Source organism: Cibotium barometz, chromosome 29 (genome assembly GCF_041138505.1).
Source record: "Cibotium barometz isolate CiBa-2024 chromosome 29, ASM4113850v1, whole genome shotgun sequence".
NCBI classification, from domain to species: domain Eukaryota; kingdom Viridiplantae; phylum Streptophyta; class Polypodiopsida; order Cyatheales; family Cibotiaceae; genus Cibotium; species Cibotium barometz.
Window position 1 is genome coordinate 26,946,969 of NC_141074.1, and position 16,207 is coordinate 26,963,175.

The 16,207-nt window shown below is 45.9% G+C and overlaps 1 protein-coding gene across 4 annotated transcripts in view; it reads right to left on the reverse strand.

The window, feature by feature from the left end:
• The window catches only part of EMB2458 (FtsH extracellular protease family), a 137,214-nt gene that overhangs the window by 62,438 nt on the left and 58,569 nt on the right, over positions 1–16,207 (reverse strand). For all 4 annotated transcript variants that reach the window (XR_015269627.1, XR_015269626.1, XM_086823020.1 and 1 more), the window contains exons 7-8: positions 4,913–5,044; positions 4,618–4,791 (exon numbers count right to left, since the gene is read on the reverse strand). Coding sequence is in view for 2 of the 4 variants with exons in the window: in XM_086823020.1 (XP_086679146.1) it covers positions 4,618–4,791; positions 4,913–5,044 (306 nt within the window). In the remaining 2 variants the exon portion in view is untranslated. The remainder of the gene's footprint in view (positions 1–4,617; positions 4,792–4,912; positions 5,045–16,207) is intronic.

Here is a 16,207-nt window from a genome sequence, read left to right on the forward strand (position 1 = left end):
CAGCTCTATCACACAGAGCCCGAGAAAGAGGACCATTACATATGTCAATGCCCTGTATACTATGAGATTCAGGGGAGGTTCCACTGCCTCTTCCGAGCAAGGTTCGGACCACTTTCCAGGATCATGGACTTCCCGGATAAGAGATGCCTGGGACTTTTTCTTCTAGACCTCCGTAGACACAGGGAGTCCTTAGTGAGATCCACATCAGTTGTACTTGCTCGAGGACCAACACAAAGAGCTCTCACCTACTTCTTCCATACCAGCACTCCGAGGGCGGATCCACCCATCATACCCAGACCATAGGCTAGTGTAGGAGCTCCGGCCGAGAGGCGTGACACTCGACAAAGCCACTGAGTTATGTAGAGCTTGACGCCCCAGACCCCATGGCCCTTGCCCACGGCCACACCACCACAGGAAGATCCGGGCCATCATCCTAGGACCTTCTCGTGCCAGCTCAGTTTTACCACCTTGAGCATCATGTCACAGCGGCCCATGAGGGATTGTATTAGGGTGATAGGAGAGCTCTCTGCTCATGTACCTAGATCAGATTTTAAAGTTCTAGGAACTTAATAGTAGCCATCTAAAAACATAAGTTCCTTAAGTATAATTACTTAAGGAACTTATAGTAGCCATCTAAAAACATAGTGTAACGATGAAAAAATGGTGTCTTCCGACACATCTCGGGGAACCATCCTTATTTTTCTGAGGCATTATGGCAATTTCGCTTGACTAGATACCACAAATGGTTCAATCAAGGACTTAAGAAATTGAAGAAGAGAAGGTAGAAATTGGGAAAGATTTAAGACATTGAAGAATGGTATATGAAGAAAAAGGGGAAAGAAGAGAGGAGAAGAAGAGAACAGGAGAATAAAGGGAGAAGAAAAGGAGAGAAGAAGAGAAAGGAAGAAAAAGAGAGAAGAAGAGAATGAAAGAAGTAGAGGTGAAAGAAGTAGCAGAAGATGGAAAAGGAGAAGAGGGAGGCAGGAGAAGAAGAGGGAAGGAAGGTGATGAGGAGGATATGGAAAAAAAAACCAAAAAAAAATTCCAGAAAAACCGGGAGAGAGGGGGGGGGGGGCCTGAAATTTGGGCGAAACTGCCGTAGCCGTTTTGAGGTTTTGAAAGCTAGAAACGGGTTTTTTTGATACTATGGTCCTGGGCTGCCCTCTGGAGGAAAGAGCTAATCTCTAATCAAAGGCCAAGGTTTGAGATCTGCTACAGCTGAGCACTGCCTGAAAGCAAGAGCTCCCCCCTGTCTCCTCAACCCACCTGCCGATCTCTGGATCCTGAATCAAGCTCTCTGGGATACAAACACTCTGTTGCATCTCTGATCGCCATGGATCCTCAAGTGTAGGAGAACTGGAGCGTGGTCTGAGAGTGGTGCCTGCAAGAATACCAATCATGCCCCTGCAGCTGCAAGCCCACTGATCTACATAGAATCAATCAATGCAGGAAAAGTTAGGTCTATGCATCCTCCTGTCCGATCTAGAAAAGCGGAGGCTCCAGGGAGTGCGACCAAACTCAAGAAGGTGCCAAGCATCCTGCCCTCTCATGGTAAGAATTGACTCCTCCAAGCGGGGTACTCTGCAGACTCTAGATAATGTCCAGCCCTCCTCCCTGCCTATCCTCTGGATCCTCTAACATATTGAAGTCCCCACCTAAACTCTACAAATCTGCCTGTGGAAGTTCTTGCCGTACCTAGATCCAATAATCCGTCCACTCTCTGTCCCTAATGGGGAAGTACAGATTGAGGAGACCCACAGTGTTCTACCTTACCATGATGATAACCCACTACGCTCTACCCTGCACAATGGTTCCTGAATCTGATACTGATGGGAGCACCTACTCACTGACTGAGATGCACATGAACCCCTGGATCCCTCGGGGCCAAAACCCAGCGACTACAAGGTGTGACTCCAACCGGGCAAGACTTTCACGCATCTATGGGTTTGTCCTACTGAAAGATCATGTTCCTTAAGGAAAAGAATATCCAGTGAGCGTCTAACCACGGCTCTCTGTAGCACCTGACAAAGTGCCCCCTTCAGACACGAAAGTGAGGGCCACCCAACACCTGAATGTTCCAAGAGATGATTCGCATGGCTAGGGCTGGGTAGAGCAAGTTCTGCTCAGTGGGGGAGTAATTGCAGTCTGTCCGGGGCCTGAGGCAAGCTACATGGGCCCTGATCCTACTTTCCATGAAGGCCCACGCTGCTGCTGCCCTACTATGTGCACTGGTCTCCATCCATCAGAGTAGAGGTAATGGTATGTCGCTGTGAGCGGCACTGCCACTGAAACATCGAGGAAGACAAAGAGGATTACCTCTAGGCTCGAGGGGTCAAGACTGCCATCCCTATTACCTAGTCTGGTGCCCTGATCCTCCTAGCTCCATGGAAGACAAGGGCGAGAAGTGAGAAACAATATCAACTAGGCGCCCGTATCCAATGTCGTGAGAGAGAGACTGCCTGAGAATGGACAGGAGAAAACGCTGATTCACATTCCCACTGGCTGCCAGAGGTGACACTGTGGGGGACCCGGAGGACCACTGCACCAATGTCGCGGGGGGGTGTGGGGGTTATAGCAGGGGGGGTGAAAGGTCACACAGACCCAGAGCGGGGGCCAGACCTCCCAAACTCACTTGCATCCACTGGAAGACACCTGGAGAAACCATAGTCCACTGGCTCCCCCATGATACGGAGCTGGCCGCCAGGCAACTCTAGGGGTACAGACGCCACTACAGAAACAGCGATTGTCATCGCCACTGGGTTGGAAAACTGAAGGATCAGGTAGCACACAAAGCCGAACTACTGACGCCGGGGAGGATCAGGGGCGGTGGGCATGAGGCAGGGGGAGGAAGGGAAAAGGGGGAGTGGGTGTGGGTGTGGGTGTGGGGAAAGATTAAACAAGGGTATCCTTGGTCTCCTTGTCTATTCGAGCTTTGCATTCATAGGCTAAGACTACAGTGCTTGAATACACACGCCAAGAAGCCTTTTATCAAAGCAGCACACATCCTCCTCCACATGTACACAGATGATGTGGTGTTATGAAAAACTCAATTGAGGACACTCAAAATCAGCCAATGGGCTCTAGCCTGAGTGGTAGCACTTGGGCCTCCCAAAGGGAGGACTTGGGTTCAAATCTACCCAAGGCCTCTAAATTCAGCACCCAAATTCACATCAAAAAGGCAAAATATTACTTATGGCTGCTTTGAAAAAATTATGTGCACATTGTGGGCTTATAGTCAACGTAGGAAAGGCCAAAATTAACATACAAAAGACTCTTCTCCCACTATATTTTACTATGGCCAATGAATGGAGGTGGTGGACACCTTCAAGCATATGGGAGCAGAAGTCCCATCCAACCATCAATGGCTCAAAGCATGGATCGAGCACTGGACTCTGAAGAAATATAAGTTTGAAACTCAGGACATACAGTGCTACTTTGCGGAATATAGGTATGGTGAGGTAGCATATCATCTTCCATGTGGATGGATATTCCAGAAAATCCTTTCAAACATCTTCAAGGTCATAAAGCAGACCCAACAAAAACACTTTCTCAAGATTGGGAGCTCGCCCGTAGGAATACTCCGGATGGACAGGTTGACTGCAAACTTCAAGACTTGCTCACACACAGGCTCCCCAAGATACTTCTTGCACTCTGAACAACAAGGATATGTAACAAGTCATCTTATTGAATGCATCAACACCTGCAGAATGAAAGTACAACATTGGGAGGAAAGAGTAATCATAACACAGCAACATATGTAGCTAAACCAACTCTATCATTGAGGGAAAAGCTTTGGTTATCATGTTAAAACATATACAAACTTATCCAAAGGCCCAGCATCCATATCAATCAACCATCACGATATCTTCATCGCGTCAAATAAGTCCATGATGTTGCAACACAAACCAGAGCTCATGAACTATTACAAATGCAATTTTGTTGCTTGTGAGACCTGAAATCCTGTGTCACTCCCTAAACCCTTCCAGCAATATAAACCAGGCTGATTTTAGTCTTCTATTCCAAAATCCTGAGATGGGAGAGACACTGTAACTGCTGCTAATAGGTCCCAAATGTCACAAACTGATCCAAGGAACTACACAATAGTTGCTTTCTTGATACAAAGCATTATGACTTCATTCTCATAGTTTGAGACCTGAATATATTTTTTCTATCAACCCTAATGAGATCTCGTGCTTTTTAATAGTACAGACCAAAATAGAGAACTACACTTGTAATGTGCAATTATTGTGAGCACCGACATGACTACAACCCATTTGCAGTGCAAGGCCTTATGCAAAGGTGACGCCTTGAGCCTGTAATTCTCTAGAGCTTGAGTATAAAAACTATAAGCATGTTTAATAAAACTGCCTATGCCAAAACAAATTAACAGAATAAGATGTTTGCTTGACACCACCCACCAGTCCAACAAAATAAAACACATTATTTTAACTACTGAACCCTAATCTCAGTACCCCAAAACTTGTTTGGTGCAGAAATGTTTTTCCCCATCTAACAATCAATTGGTAATACCAACAAAATCTGTTTATGTATCAAGCTGTACACACAAGCAGCTATGAAAGTCCAAGTTGATGTTTTGCATCTCGAATAAAGACTAACCAATTCTCTGGCCGTCTTGAAAAGTTCCCGCACATTGGATGCTCCTTGACCAACCCATGTTCCACCTTCCAGTTCCAGTCCATCCAACTCTACCATCGGCACTTTAGCTTCAGCAGCTATAGCCATTGCAAGTGACGTCTTCCCTGTTCCAGGCTGTCCCACTATGAGAACACCCTGTGAAGATAAACAATTTTATAAGTTTGTTTGAACATAGAAAACAAAAGGTGATCAACTACCACAGGTTCCTACATGCTCTTGTAAAGTGGAGACGGAAAACAAAGGCATAGCAGATTACCCTAGGTGGCCGTGCACCCATCTCCTTGAACACTGAGGGATTACGTAGAAATGTTATGATCTCATTGATTTCATCTTTAACCATATCAAGACCAGAAAAATCCTTCAATCTGATATCCGGATCTTTTATCCTCTGGACAAAATTACAAACATAGGAGTTGTAAATGTACATAAGGAGGACAAACATTGAAATTTAGTAGTTTGGAATACCTGGTAGAACTCTAGGGTCCTAAACTATACACTAGCAAGACTCTAGTCTCATGAAGAATTTCTCTCTTTGCAAACTTTAGAATCATCAGCAGTTACCCATGCCCATATGGACAAAACTGATCCACACTCTTAGTACACGAACTCATAGAAAGCCTACAAGCACTCCAACGTCCTGTTTACATAGTGAAATTGCAGCCCTAGCAGCAGACTACTTGGGCAGAATGCACTAACATATCAGCACTCACCATATGGCATTTAATATTAACAGTCCTAGGGGATGGCCGTGCAACTCCTGTTACATAATACTGACACTCTACACACAATACCACTCTTGGCTCTTACGGCACTCTAGCCTTTTGAAGATATCAATAACTCTATTCAGAGAGGGATTTGGCCCATGGTCACCATGAAACTCGTTTCGGTGGCTTTGAAACTTGTTTCACGTTTCAGTGTTGAAACGTTTCATGTGGGGAAAAAGCTTTCATTTTGTGTGCTTTTTAGCTTTTATAATTCTTTCTCTTTCCTTTTTTTAGCTTTTGTAATTCTCTCTCTTTCCTTCTTTCATCCTATTTGTTCTTTTCTCTTCTCGTTTGTATGTCTTCTTTGTTTACCGATGATAAATAATCATCTTGTAACTATTGGCCACTACCTTCACATTTTATGTATATGATCGTTTCGGTCCAACGTTTCATTGTCCACCTACCTGGTGTTGAAACATTTTGTTCCAAAATAAATCGTTTCAGCATCGTTTCATTTCGATAGTGAAACGTTTCGGGGTGACCTTGATTTGGGGTGAAACGTTTCGGGGTGACCTTGATTTGGCCTGCTCTCTAGGGTGATGGATTACAAGCATCGTTTCATTTCGATAGTGAAACGTTTCGGCATCGTTTCATTTCGATAGTGAAACGTTTCGGGGTGACCTTGATTTGGCCTGCTCTCTAGGGTGATGGATTACAAGCATCAGCGTTGCCTAGGCCTATTTCTGCTCGAGATACATCGCCACAGAGATAGATTTTTCAAGGCATAGAGACCAAGATAGGACACATCACATAGTTTTTTGCCCAGACAGCCCTTGAGGTGACCACATCACATAGTCCTCACATAGTTTTTTGCCCAGACAGCCCTTGAGGTGACAAGACATCATACCTGTGACCCACCAAAGCCTTACCCAAAGCACCCATCAACAAGTGGTCACCATTGAGAGAGCATGCCAAATCCGACACGCCCAACGTCCAAGCCCACCCAGGCGTAGACCCTCGACACAACAACTCCAAATGGGAGACATGCTTGAGCGATATCCGAGCCAAAACACCCCCCCCCCCCCCCTCAAGCAGTGGATGTGTCTCACCTTATAGATGTAGATAAGGATGGCATGGACACACCAGCTACATGATGTACACATGCCCGAAGGCCAAACGCCTTGGGCCTTTAGCTAGGCACGATTATTTTGTCTTTTTCATCTATTCACCAGTTTTTTGTAGCGCATAATCTTTGTAGTCCCTTATAACTCACAGACCTGGTCTTTTGAGGACATTTCATATAGCTCTCTTTCTCTATCTCTCTCTCTCTCCATTTCTCCATCATTGATTTCTTCACGGCATGAGCATCCAAATCACCCACCCACGCCAACACCGCTGATGTCGATAGTCGTACAAGTGCCATATTCCCGTCCCATGGGTGTCTTGAGTGACAAAGCCTGCTCCAACTTATGTGACAGGGCACCTAACGCAAAGCATCAACGATCCCCACCACGCAGACACAAATCCATAAGCTTCTCCAACATAGCAGCATCTGCCATCAGGAGGCTTATAGCGTCATGTTTCAGCTTTCATGTTCTTTTATAGTTTTCCATGGCCTTGTATACTCATTGTATCATTGTACTATTCATCGTCGCATAAACCCTTCGCGTCTCTCTCTCTCTCTCTCTCTCTCTCTCTCTCTCTCTCAGATGACCGCTCTGTGTGTGCCTCTATGAGATGACCTTCCACCTCTCTGCTCTACTCTGTGCACGCCTCTCTGATGTGATCTATGCACAGACACCTGCATGCCTCTGTCTACGCTGCCCACCTATGCTGTGCGCCTCTGGCTACGCTGCCCACCTGCGTGCCTCTAAGATGTGAGCTTGTTGAGATGACCTGCGCGCCTCTGCCCACCTCTCTGCTCTACTCTGTGCACGCCTCTCTGATGTGATCTATGCGCAGGCACCTGCACGCCTTTGTCGTTGTGCGCCTCTGGCTACGTTGCCCACCTGCGCGCCTCTGCCCGCTCTGTGCATAGGGGTTCACCTCGCTTTTCCCACCCACCCACCTACCCATGCACCCATCCATCCACCCACCCCTGCTCGGGCCCCCAAAGCAGCAACTAGGGTAAAACATGTCTCAATCCTAGGAGGGAGAACAGGATGGTGAGACAGCCTTTCACACCCCCACGAAGGCACCAAATGCCTACCGCAGAAGACTGAGGGAAGGGATCATGTCCCCTAGCTCACGAATGCTTGCGAAGATGGCCCGACGAGATGAGGCCCTTTATGAGGAGAGAGAGCTGCACATAAGGACAAAGATGAACACCATGCGACAAGAGCTTGAAAAGGAATGGACCAAGCAGATGCATGCCCAAAGGAAAGTGATATACAAAACGCTGACGGAAGAGATATATGCCCAATTGAAGGGAGAAATGCAAGCCCAAGTACGGGTTGAAATGGAATTAGCCCAGGCCTTGATGCACATGGAAATGAAAAAAGAGATGCAAAAATGAAAGGATGACATGCTCCGGGAGATTGCCACAACAGTTGCATCGTATGAGGGCACTTTGAAGACATGTATGGCTGACCGCAAAAAAGACATCACAGAAATGCAATACACTTTGGAATCATGTAAAGCAAAAGTGGCTGCAAGTGAGAAGGAAATGCATTCATGGGCTGAAATTGCCAGTGCCACAAAGAAACAAATTGATGAAGTCAACCCATTAATTGAAGTTGTAAAAAAGCAGAAGGATACAGCAATCAATAAAGTAGAGGTGATGAATGCTACATTGGTAGAGGAAGCCAAGAGATGGGCAGGTGCCTTCCATGTACGCGTAGTTGGGTGGGAAGATAAGGGAAATCCCCAAGAGGATGCAAAAGCTCTTGCAACAAAAATTGGAGCCACTGATGTACCCATTACTAGATCATGGCGAGTAGGCAGAGATAAAACCAGGGCAAAGATATTGATCATCACGTTTGGTGACGTGGAGAAGAAGAAGGCCTTCCTCTCCAAAAGGATGGCCCTTACGGGGGAAAAGATTTATTTGGATGAGGACCTCACACCGGCATAGATAGCACACCGGAAGGAACACATGTCGCGTGTGCTTGAGCCAAGGAAAAAGGGGAAATGGGCGGTATACAGAGATGGCCGAGTCATCATTACAGAGAGGAGGCCCGCTTGACGGTGCGCGACCTATGAGACCTTGCGATTCACGGTGTGGAATTGCAATGGAGCCCTTAGAACAGATGCAGGATACTTTGAGGATACTTTTAGACACAGTGATATTGCTATGTACAGGGAGACCCATCAGTGCACAAAAAAGAGACTTCATGACGTGAGGGTACCAGAGGATCTGGAGGAGTGGCAATACTTTTCAGGGAGGAGCTTCGTGACAAAATACATGTGGTACATAGAGATGCAGATGCGAGGTACATGTGGGTTCGAATATGCAGAGAGGGACTCCGCGAGCTATATGTGGCGGTATGCTACTTTCCCCCCATTCCACTCCAGTTTTGCACCATCAGGAGAGTCGCCCTATACGCCACTATATGATGATATCATGAGGTTTGCCAGCATGGGAGACATATTACTATTGGGAGACTTTAATGCGACTCCGAACAATTTTTCAATTTTGTCATCTTACTGAGTTTATTTATTAGATGGTGCTTACCAAGCAAATTGCTTGAAGGCTAGAAACAAGGGAGAAGACCATATTAGGGAGTTTGGGAAAATCCCATTACTTTGGGAATTTACTTTATAATCTACTTTTTGGTGTATCTTGAGCATACCAATTCCAAAGTTATTAGAGAATGTGGATTTAGGACCTACTCTTCTAGAGTTTTCCAATGATATGCTACATGAGGGGGTTTCGACAAAATCTTAGAAGGTTTTACCGTGTTCCCATTTTTTAACCTTGCAAAATGGGAATTGGGAGCTGTATGATACTCAAGAGGCTATGTACCGGGAGATCACGGCAGAGAATGTAGAGTTGCAGAGATCAGCACAGGATGAGGGGGAGATTACACATTATCGCAGGCATTTTCTCACACTTGGGAGTGCACATGGGTTGGTCATATACAATGGCCTATCGAGATGGCAAGTGTCACCATTTCGCCACCCAATTGGTCCACCCATGCTTTCTTATCATGTATGTACATTGCACTGGTGTCCATGGCAGTTGTATATGCCGAGGATTGATGCTACTCATGTGATATTGTGGACTTCGCTTTCTGTTGGGACTTGTGCCTCTGTGTACATGCCCGGAAATGCCTAGTGGATTGGTGTTCCATTAGGTCTGGTACTTCGTGTACTTGCCTGGAGCACATCTATTTTGGTATAGTCTCATGAACGGGGATTGTCCATACCAATACTGCATTGCATAGCATCTTTATGTGCTTGCTTGCAATTGAAATTGCATGCTGTTTTCATGCTTGCTTGACCAATGTGTAGTTCCGGGTAAGGGGACGCCCGCCCGCGAACCGTGCGCGTGAAACTGTCTGCTGATATGATTATGTGGCATGTGACAGGTGGTAAGTATTGGTCAAAAACCTAGCCTTAGGAGTTAGCACTAATTTATAAGTGAGTGTATACACACTTCATTAAGTTTTGGCGACCAAAACTCACTTATAAATGTCCACTGCCTTGACCTTATCCCCTTTGTACAGAGGGATTAACCAGCCATGTGTCCACTCTAGCTTGCTCCACAAAGCACCTGCCTTCCACCTACATTAGACAACTCACCACCTCACTCCTCCTCCTCTCTCTAGAGATAGGCGCCTCCTTCGTGAGGGCTGTTGGGCTGCATTTTATGCACTTTCTCCTTCCCAACTCCATTTCTAAGCTTGCTAAGGTGTTTCTGAAGCTTCCAAGAGTGTTTCCGGATGCTAATCACTCTCTTACACACTCCCAATGACGGAAATTCAGCAAAACAGCTCTCTTTATTGCTGTAATTTCTGGTCTTTTTGCTAAAAACCCTAGTTTCAGCCCACCTTTTTGAAGTTGATGCATAGGGGAAGCTTTCCCAAGGTTCCCTTCATCCTCTTGAAAACTTTTGTCGCGAAGAAATGCGAAAAATCGAAGATCTCTTCACTCCAAGGACTTCCATCACGAAGACGTCCGCTGTCATCAACTCTGCGTGCAATTGGTAAGCTTTTATGCTTAAATATGGAAGCAAGTAGCAGGAGGGAGGAACCAGATTACAAGATCACATACCCTATGTAGTGTTCTCTTGTCCTACGTGCTCTCTTGCAGATTGTTGCTACCATGTGTTGGTGAAACAATAGAGAGCAGATGGTAGGGAACATTGGGCACTTGAGAGGGTACTGTGGATTGCAAGTCTACATCGACAACTACTTGTTTGCAAGTCTACATCGACAACCACTTGTTTGCAATACTGTATTCATATGCATTGGTATGGAAATCTCGTCAGAAATGCCCATCACACTATGTACTTCATTCTCCCAAGATCAATATACTTTATTTGAGGGAGGGGTCGACCGTTCCGGCTCATTGTGTGTCTCTTGTCGATTCAGCAATTTACTTCTCGTATTTGAGCAAGTGTCCATCAAATCTTAGTGTATTTAAGTGTATTGATTAGCATTGTGTTCAACCAAGTTACAACAAGGATCAGATGCTCTCACACACTGGAACTCTACAGGGGGAGCGAGCACAGTGGACTATGGCACCAAGCAGTTGGTCAAACAACTCATCGATGCGAGGCAAAGGGAATTTGTTCTTGGTTGTCAGCTTGTTGAGAGCACGTTAATCAATGCAAAGCCGCATTGATCCATCCTTCTTTTTGACAAGCAAAACCGGGGCTCCGAAGGGACTTTTGCTGGGACGGATATGACCTTTGTCCAGCAACTCCTGCAATTGCTTTTGTATCTCGTGAGATTCAGAGTAAGAAACACGGTATGGAGCTCGCGTTGGAGAAGGTTGACTTGGGATAAGATCAATCAGGTGATCCACAGGACGACGAGGAGGCAACGTCGTCGGAAGATCATTCGGAAACAGATCCTGAAAAGGCCTGAAGAAGGGTTGCTCCAAGTAAGCAGTTGTTGATGACGAGGCTTGAGATTGCTCACTAGTTTCTGCTTCAATCTCCCGTAACATGACCAAGGATGTTGTACAGTCACGTTTGCGGACGAGACGTTTGACTTGCAGGGCAGATTTAACAGTGATGGGTTTGGCACTGAAAAGGCCACGAAGTTCCAGCTCTCGACCATCAAGGCATAACTGGATTGAATGAGAACGAAAGCTGATCACTGGATCATATCGATACAGCCAAGATTGTCCCAGTATCATGTCATAATGTGACAACGGCATCACTGAAAAATTAAGGTGATCTTGATAATCTTGAATCTGGAACTGAAGCCGTTGCATCTTTTTGTTACAATTAAGGAAGGAACCATCAGCAAGCTCTACTTGAAAAGCATCCACAAAATGTCGGGTCTGTAGGCGAAGCTTGTGAACCAAAGAAGTGCCCACAAAATTAGTGGAACAGCGACGGTCCACCAGCACATTGATGGGATGGTCGCCAATGAAACCCAGAAGACTAAGGACCTTCTTGGAAAGATTTACCGGAACAGGGTTGGTACTTTGGCCATTAAGCATCAGGGTACTGACAACTTCAAAAACGCGAACAGAACAAGCTATTTGTTTGTTCTTGTCTTTCACTGGAGGCGGGTCATGATCAGCATGGTGGCAACTGTCCACCTGAGAATTGCGCCGAGTATTGGAGGGTTTAGGGCGCTGAGGACATTCATACCACCGGTGATCGCCAGAACAAATTGTACAGAGGCCTGGGCGACTAGGTTGGGATGAAGTGGCAGTTGATAAGGAGGTTTGCTGTCCTGAAGAGGTTTCTCGCTTGAAGTTGCGCCGATCATTGCTGCGACGGTCCTGTCGAGACCGATCTCGGTTTTTGCTACCAGAGGATTCGGTCTGAGAGGATCCTGCATTTGACGCGGGAGCTTACCCGGAAAAGCGCGGCTGGAAGGACTGTTGTCCAGAATATGGTCGCCAAGAGTTGGGTTGTCCAAAATTGGGACGCTGGGGTTGGCTAGTCCCATTTGGTCGATTCCGCTGGTAAGAACCGGCGTCGGAGGAAAAGTTCCTGGGAGGACGCCGGTAATCACTAATGCGCTCGACATACGAGATTGCTTCATCCAGGGTGGCAGAATTGTACTTATGGACTTCGTCTTGGATCGTGGGTTCAAGCCCGTCAATGAAGCTGTGAAGCTGGTCAAAGGGACTGAGTGTCTCTATCTCGAGAGCCAGTTTTTGAAACTCTGAGATGTACGCGACCACGGAGCCAGTTTGACTCACGCGACGGAGAGAAGACCTGGCATAAAAGTTCACATTTGCAGGCTCAAAAGTTTTGCACGAAGAGCACGCCGAAATTTATCCCACGTTGGAGTAGACTTGCCATTTGAAATCCTGCGTCGCCACCAAAGGAAGGTGGTATCTTTCAAGAGGGTACTCGCCAATGCCACTTTTTTGTTTTCGGGCAATTTGGTATTTGAGAAATAAACCTCCATCTTGTAGAGCCAGTGATCGATTAACCGCTTATCGCGGCGGCCATTGTAGGGCTCAGGTAACTTGATATCCATCTTTCGTGTTTGTGCTGTTCTAAAGATGCTAAGAAGGACAGCAGTAATAGCTCTAGTTCAGGGGGTAAGAAAGATGAAGAACCTAAGAAAACCCCTGATGAAAAGGCTAAAGCAGGCATTACTGGCCAGAGGAGCAAAGGAAGTACCAGTCAGATTATAGCTCTCCATCAAAACTCTTTATTAGGGTTTCTATGTAAAAGCTAGGGTTAGGGTCAAGCTTCAATGAGAAGGAAAAAAGAAGATTCAATTACTTAAGATTTCTATTAAGATTAGGGTTTTGTATATGCTTTCTATTAGGGTTAGTAATACTTTTTTTCTTTATTTGGTTTGATTTTGTAGGTTATCCGCAGGACCACACATACAAGCCCCATAAGGTAAGAGATCTCTCCCTTTTATGTTTCCTCTCTTATGCTTTTACATGTTATAGGGTTGAAAGAAAAATATCGGGGGTTTTCATGATGATCAATGATATATTGCTGCCCCGCAGTGCTTTTTCGCTACTCAGCAGCATACTATTATATTATGTTTTTCTGTCATATTATAGGGCATGGTAAGAAGGATTGCCACATAAGCCACCAAAGCTCCTTTTGCCACAGTTGCCACAGCCTCCCCGGCTCCTCCAGCCCCACCTACTACCTCAAATGCAGTTCAACTTTTACCTTCCATGCATCCTATGCCATCCGTGGTATTTGATGCTAAGCAGGAGGGTGAGAGCAATGCTGCTCAGAAGAGCCTCATCCGAGCTTATGGCTCTGCCCAGGGCCGACAGTTTGTAGTCCTTTTCGATATGGGTAGTTCTAAAGACGCCATCTCTCCCCAGTTGGCTAATAAATTGAACTGCACATTAGTCCATATCATCTGGATGTGGACGGGTTTACACCTGGTCTTCGCACCCACATTTCCCAAAAGGCACCGCAATTTGCCTTTGAAGTTCAGAAGGCCTCATTTCAACGAGATTTCGTCGTCTCACCTCTGTTGGGGTGTGACATGATCTTAGGAATTCAGTCATCGGTTCCGATGTGATTAGACTGGACCCATCAAAGGTTCAGGAGATCTTAGGTTGGGACATTCCTAAGACCGCCCAAGAAATCCATTCATTCGTAGGTCTTTGTCAGGCCTATAGTACCCATGTCCATCAGTTTTCCAACCTTGCAGCACCTCTTACCGACTTGCTCAAGGGAGTGAAGACTCGCAAGCAGAAAGTCTCAGTTATAAGGCACTTGATGCACCGTGCACTCCAGAAAGCTGCCTCAGAAGCACCTGTATTAAAGTTAGCATCATGGCACGAACCTTTCGAGGTCATCACCGATGCCAGCAATGTAGCCATAGGTGCAGTCCTCCAGCAGGACAATAGACCCGTGGCATATTATAGTAGAAAGTTGGATGTCGCCGAAAAGAATTATTCGGTATATGACAAAGAGCTTTTGGGTGTGATAACAGCGCTCAAACATTGGAAGCCTTTTCATTATGGACAGGCTTTCACAGTGAAAACAGACCACCAAGCACTTAAGTGGCTTCAAACTATGCCAGGTGCAAAGTGGAGTGATCAACAAGCCAGGTGGAGTCAAATCTTCCAACAGTTTGGAGGTATGATTGAATACATCCCTGGTAAGCATAACCCAGCAGTAGCAGATGCTCTCAGTCGAAAGTCCAGCATCCAGGCAGTCCAAGAATCTACCATTCTCGAAATCACGGGGAAGGACTTGGATAGTATGAAAGACCAATATGTCGACTCCCCTGAGTTTGGTACTCAGTATAGTTTGGCCCTCACTTCTGAGCCTGGCCACTATTCAGTACAGAACGGTTGGTTGTTCTACAAGAACCGCCTCTGTGTTACTCGGGAAAAGTGGTCTATTCTTCTCCACGATGCCCATGACTCCTTAGTTGGAGGACATAGGGGTATCAACAGTACCCTCGAGAAATTAGAACGGTCCTTTTATTGGCCAAAGATGAGGCGTGATGTCTACGCACATGTACAAGCCTGTAAGATTTGTCAAAAAGTCAAGGTTCCCCATACAAAGAAGGTAGGTTTACTTCAACCTTTGCCTATCCCCGACGGACCTTTCATTGACATATCTATGGACTTTGTAGAGCCTCTACCAGCATCCATCGGATCCCGTAACACTCAGTGTTTTACCATTGTGGATCGCTTTAGTAAATTCTGCATGCTCATCCCATGCAAGCATACGGCCACAGCCGAGGACATAGCCCGTCTGTTTCTCAAGCATTGGTATCCAATTTGTGGTTTGCCTAGCACCATAACATCAAATAGAGATTCCAAGTTTACCTCGCATTTCTGGAGGGCATTATTTGAAAACTTCGGAACTAAGTTGCAGTTGTCTAGTGCATTCCATCCCCAGACAGATGGCCAGACAGAAATTTATAACCAGTTTCCCAATGGGAACATTATCTTCCATTGGTTCAAGCTATCTTGAACGACACTCATTCATCCAGTGTCGAACGGACTCCATATGAAGCAGCCTTTGGTCGCCGTTTTTCTTCTCTTTTAACGAGAATGGTGTCTCCATCTTTAGAGGCTAATAAAACCACGGAAGCATTTTCCGAGATCATTGAGTCAGTCAAGGACCGCTTGACCAAAGCTCAAGTGGCAGACAGGCAAATAAGTCTAGACGAGATGTCCACTTCAAGAAAGGGGATTGGGTCTATTTGCCTATTATGAAACAGAGATTGAAACGAGTGTGCAAACGTTGTCCCAAGCTTTCATTCCGTAGTTTTGGCCCTTTTCCAATAGTTAAGAAGTTAAGTGATGTCTCCATGAAGTTAAAGCTGCCTACCAGTTGGACAATGCATGATGTTTTCCATGTTTCTTGGCTAAAACCATATGTTGGTCCAGAAGTGTTTGATGTTTCAGATGAACAGCAGCCAGACATGGTAGACGAGACAGAAGTTATTGAGCCTGAGCAGATCCTTCTTCATCGATGGAAGCATGGTTCCGGTCGACGGATTCGTTAGTTCTATGCGAAATTCCGAGATCGAGGCACCCACGAAGCCATATGGCTTGACGAGGAGTACCCCCAGTTATTGGCGGACTACTTGGAAGCCATGAACCTGCCGCTAAGCTAAGCAGAAGGGAATGTCACATGCACACTGCACTCAATGCATGGTGACAAGATGGCTCATCATCAGCAGTGCAACAGTTGTACAGTATTAGAACCCAGTAGGATGACATTTGTCGTACGCCATGCCCCCATTGTACATCCTCAGTTTAGGATA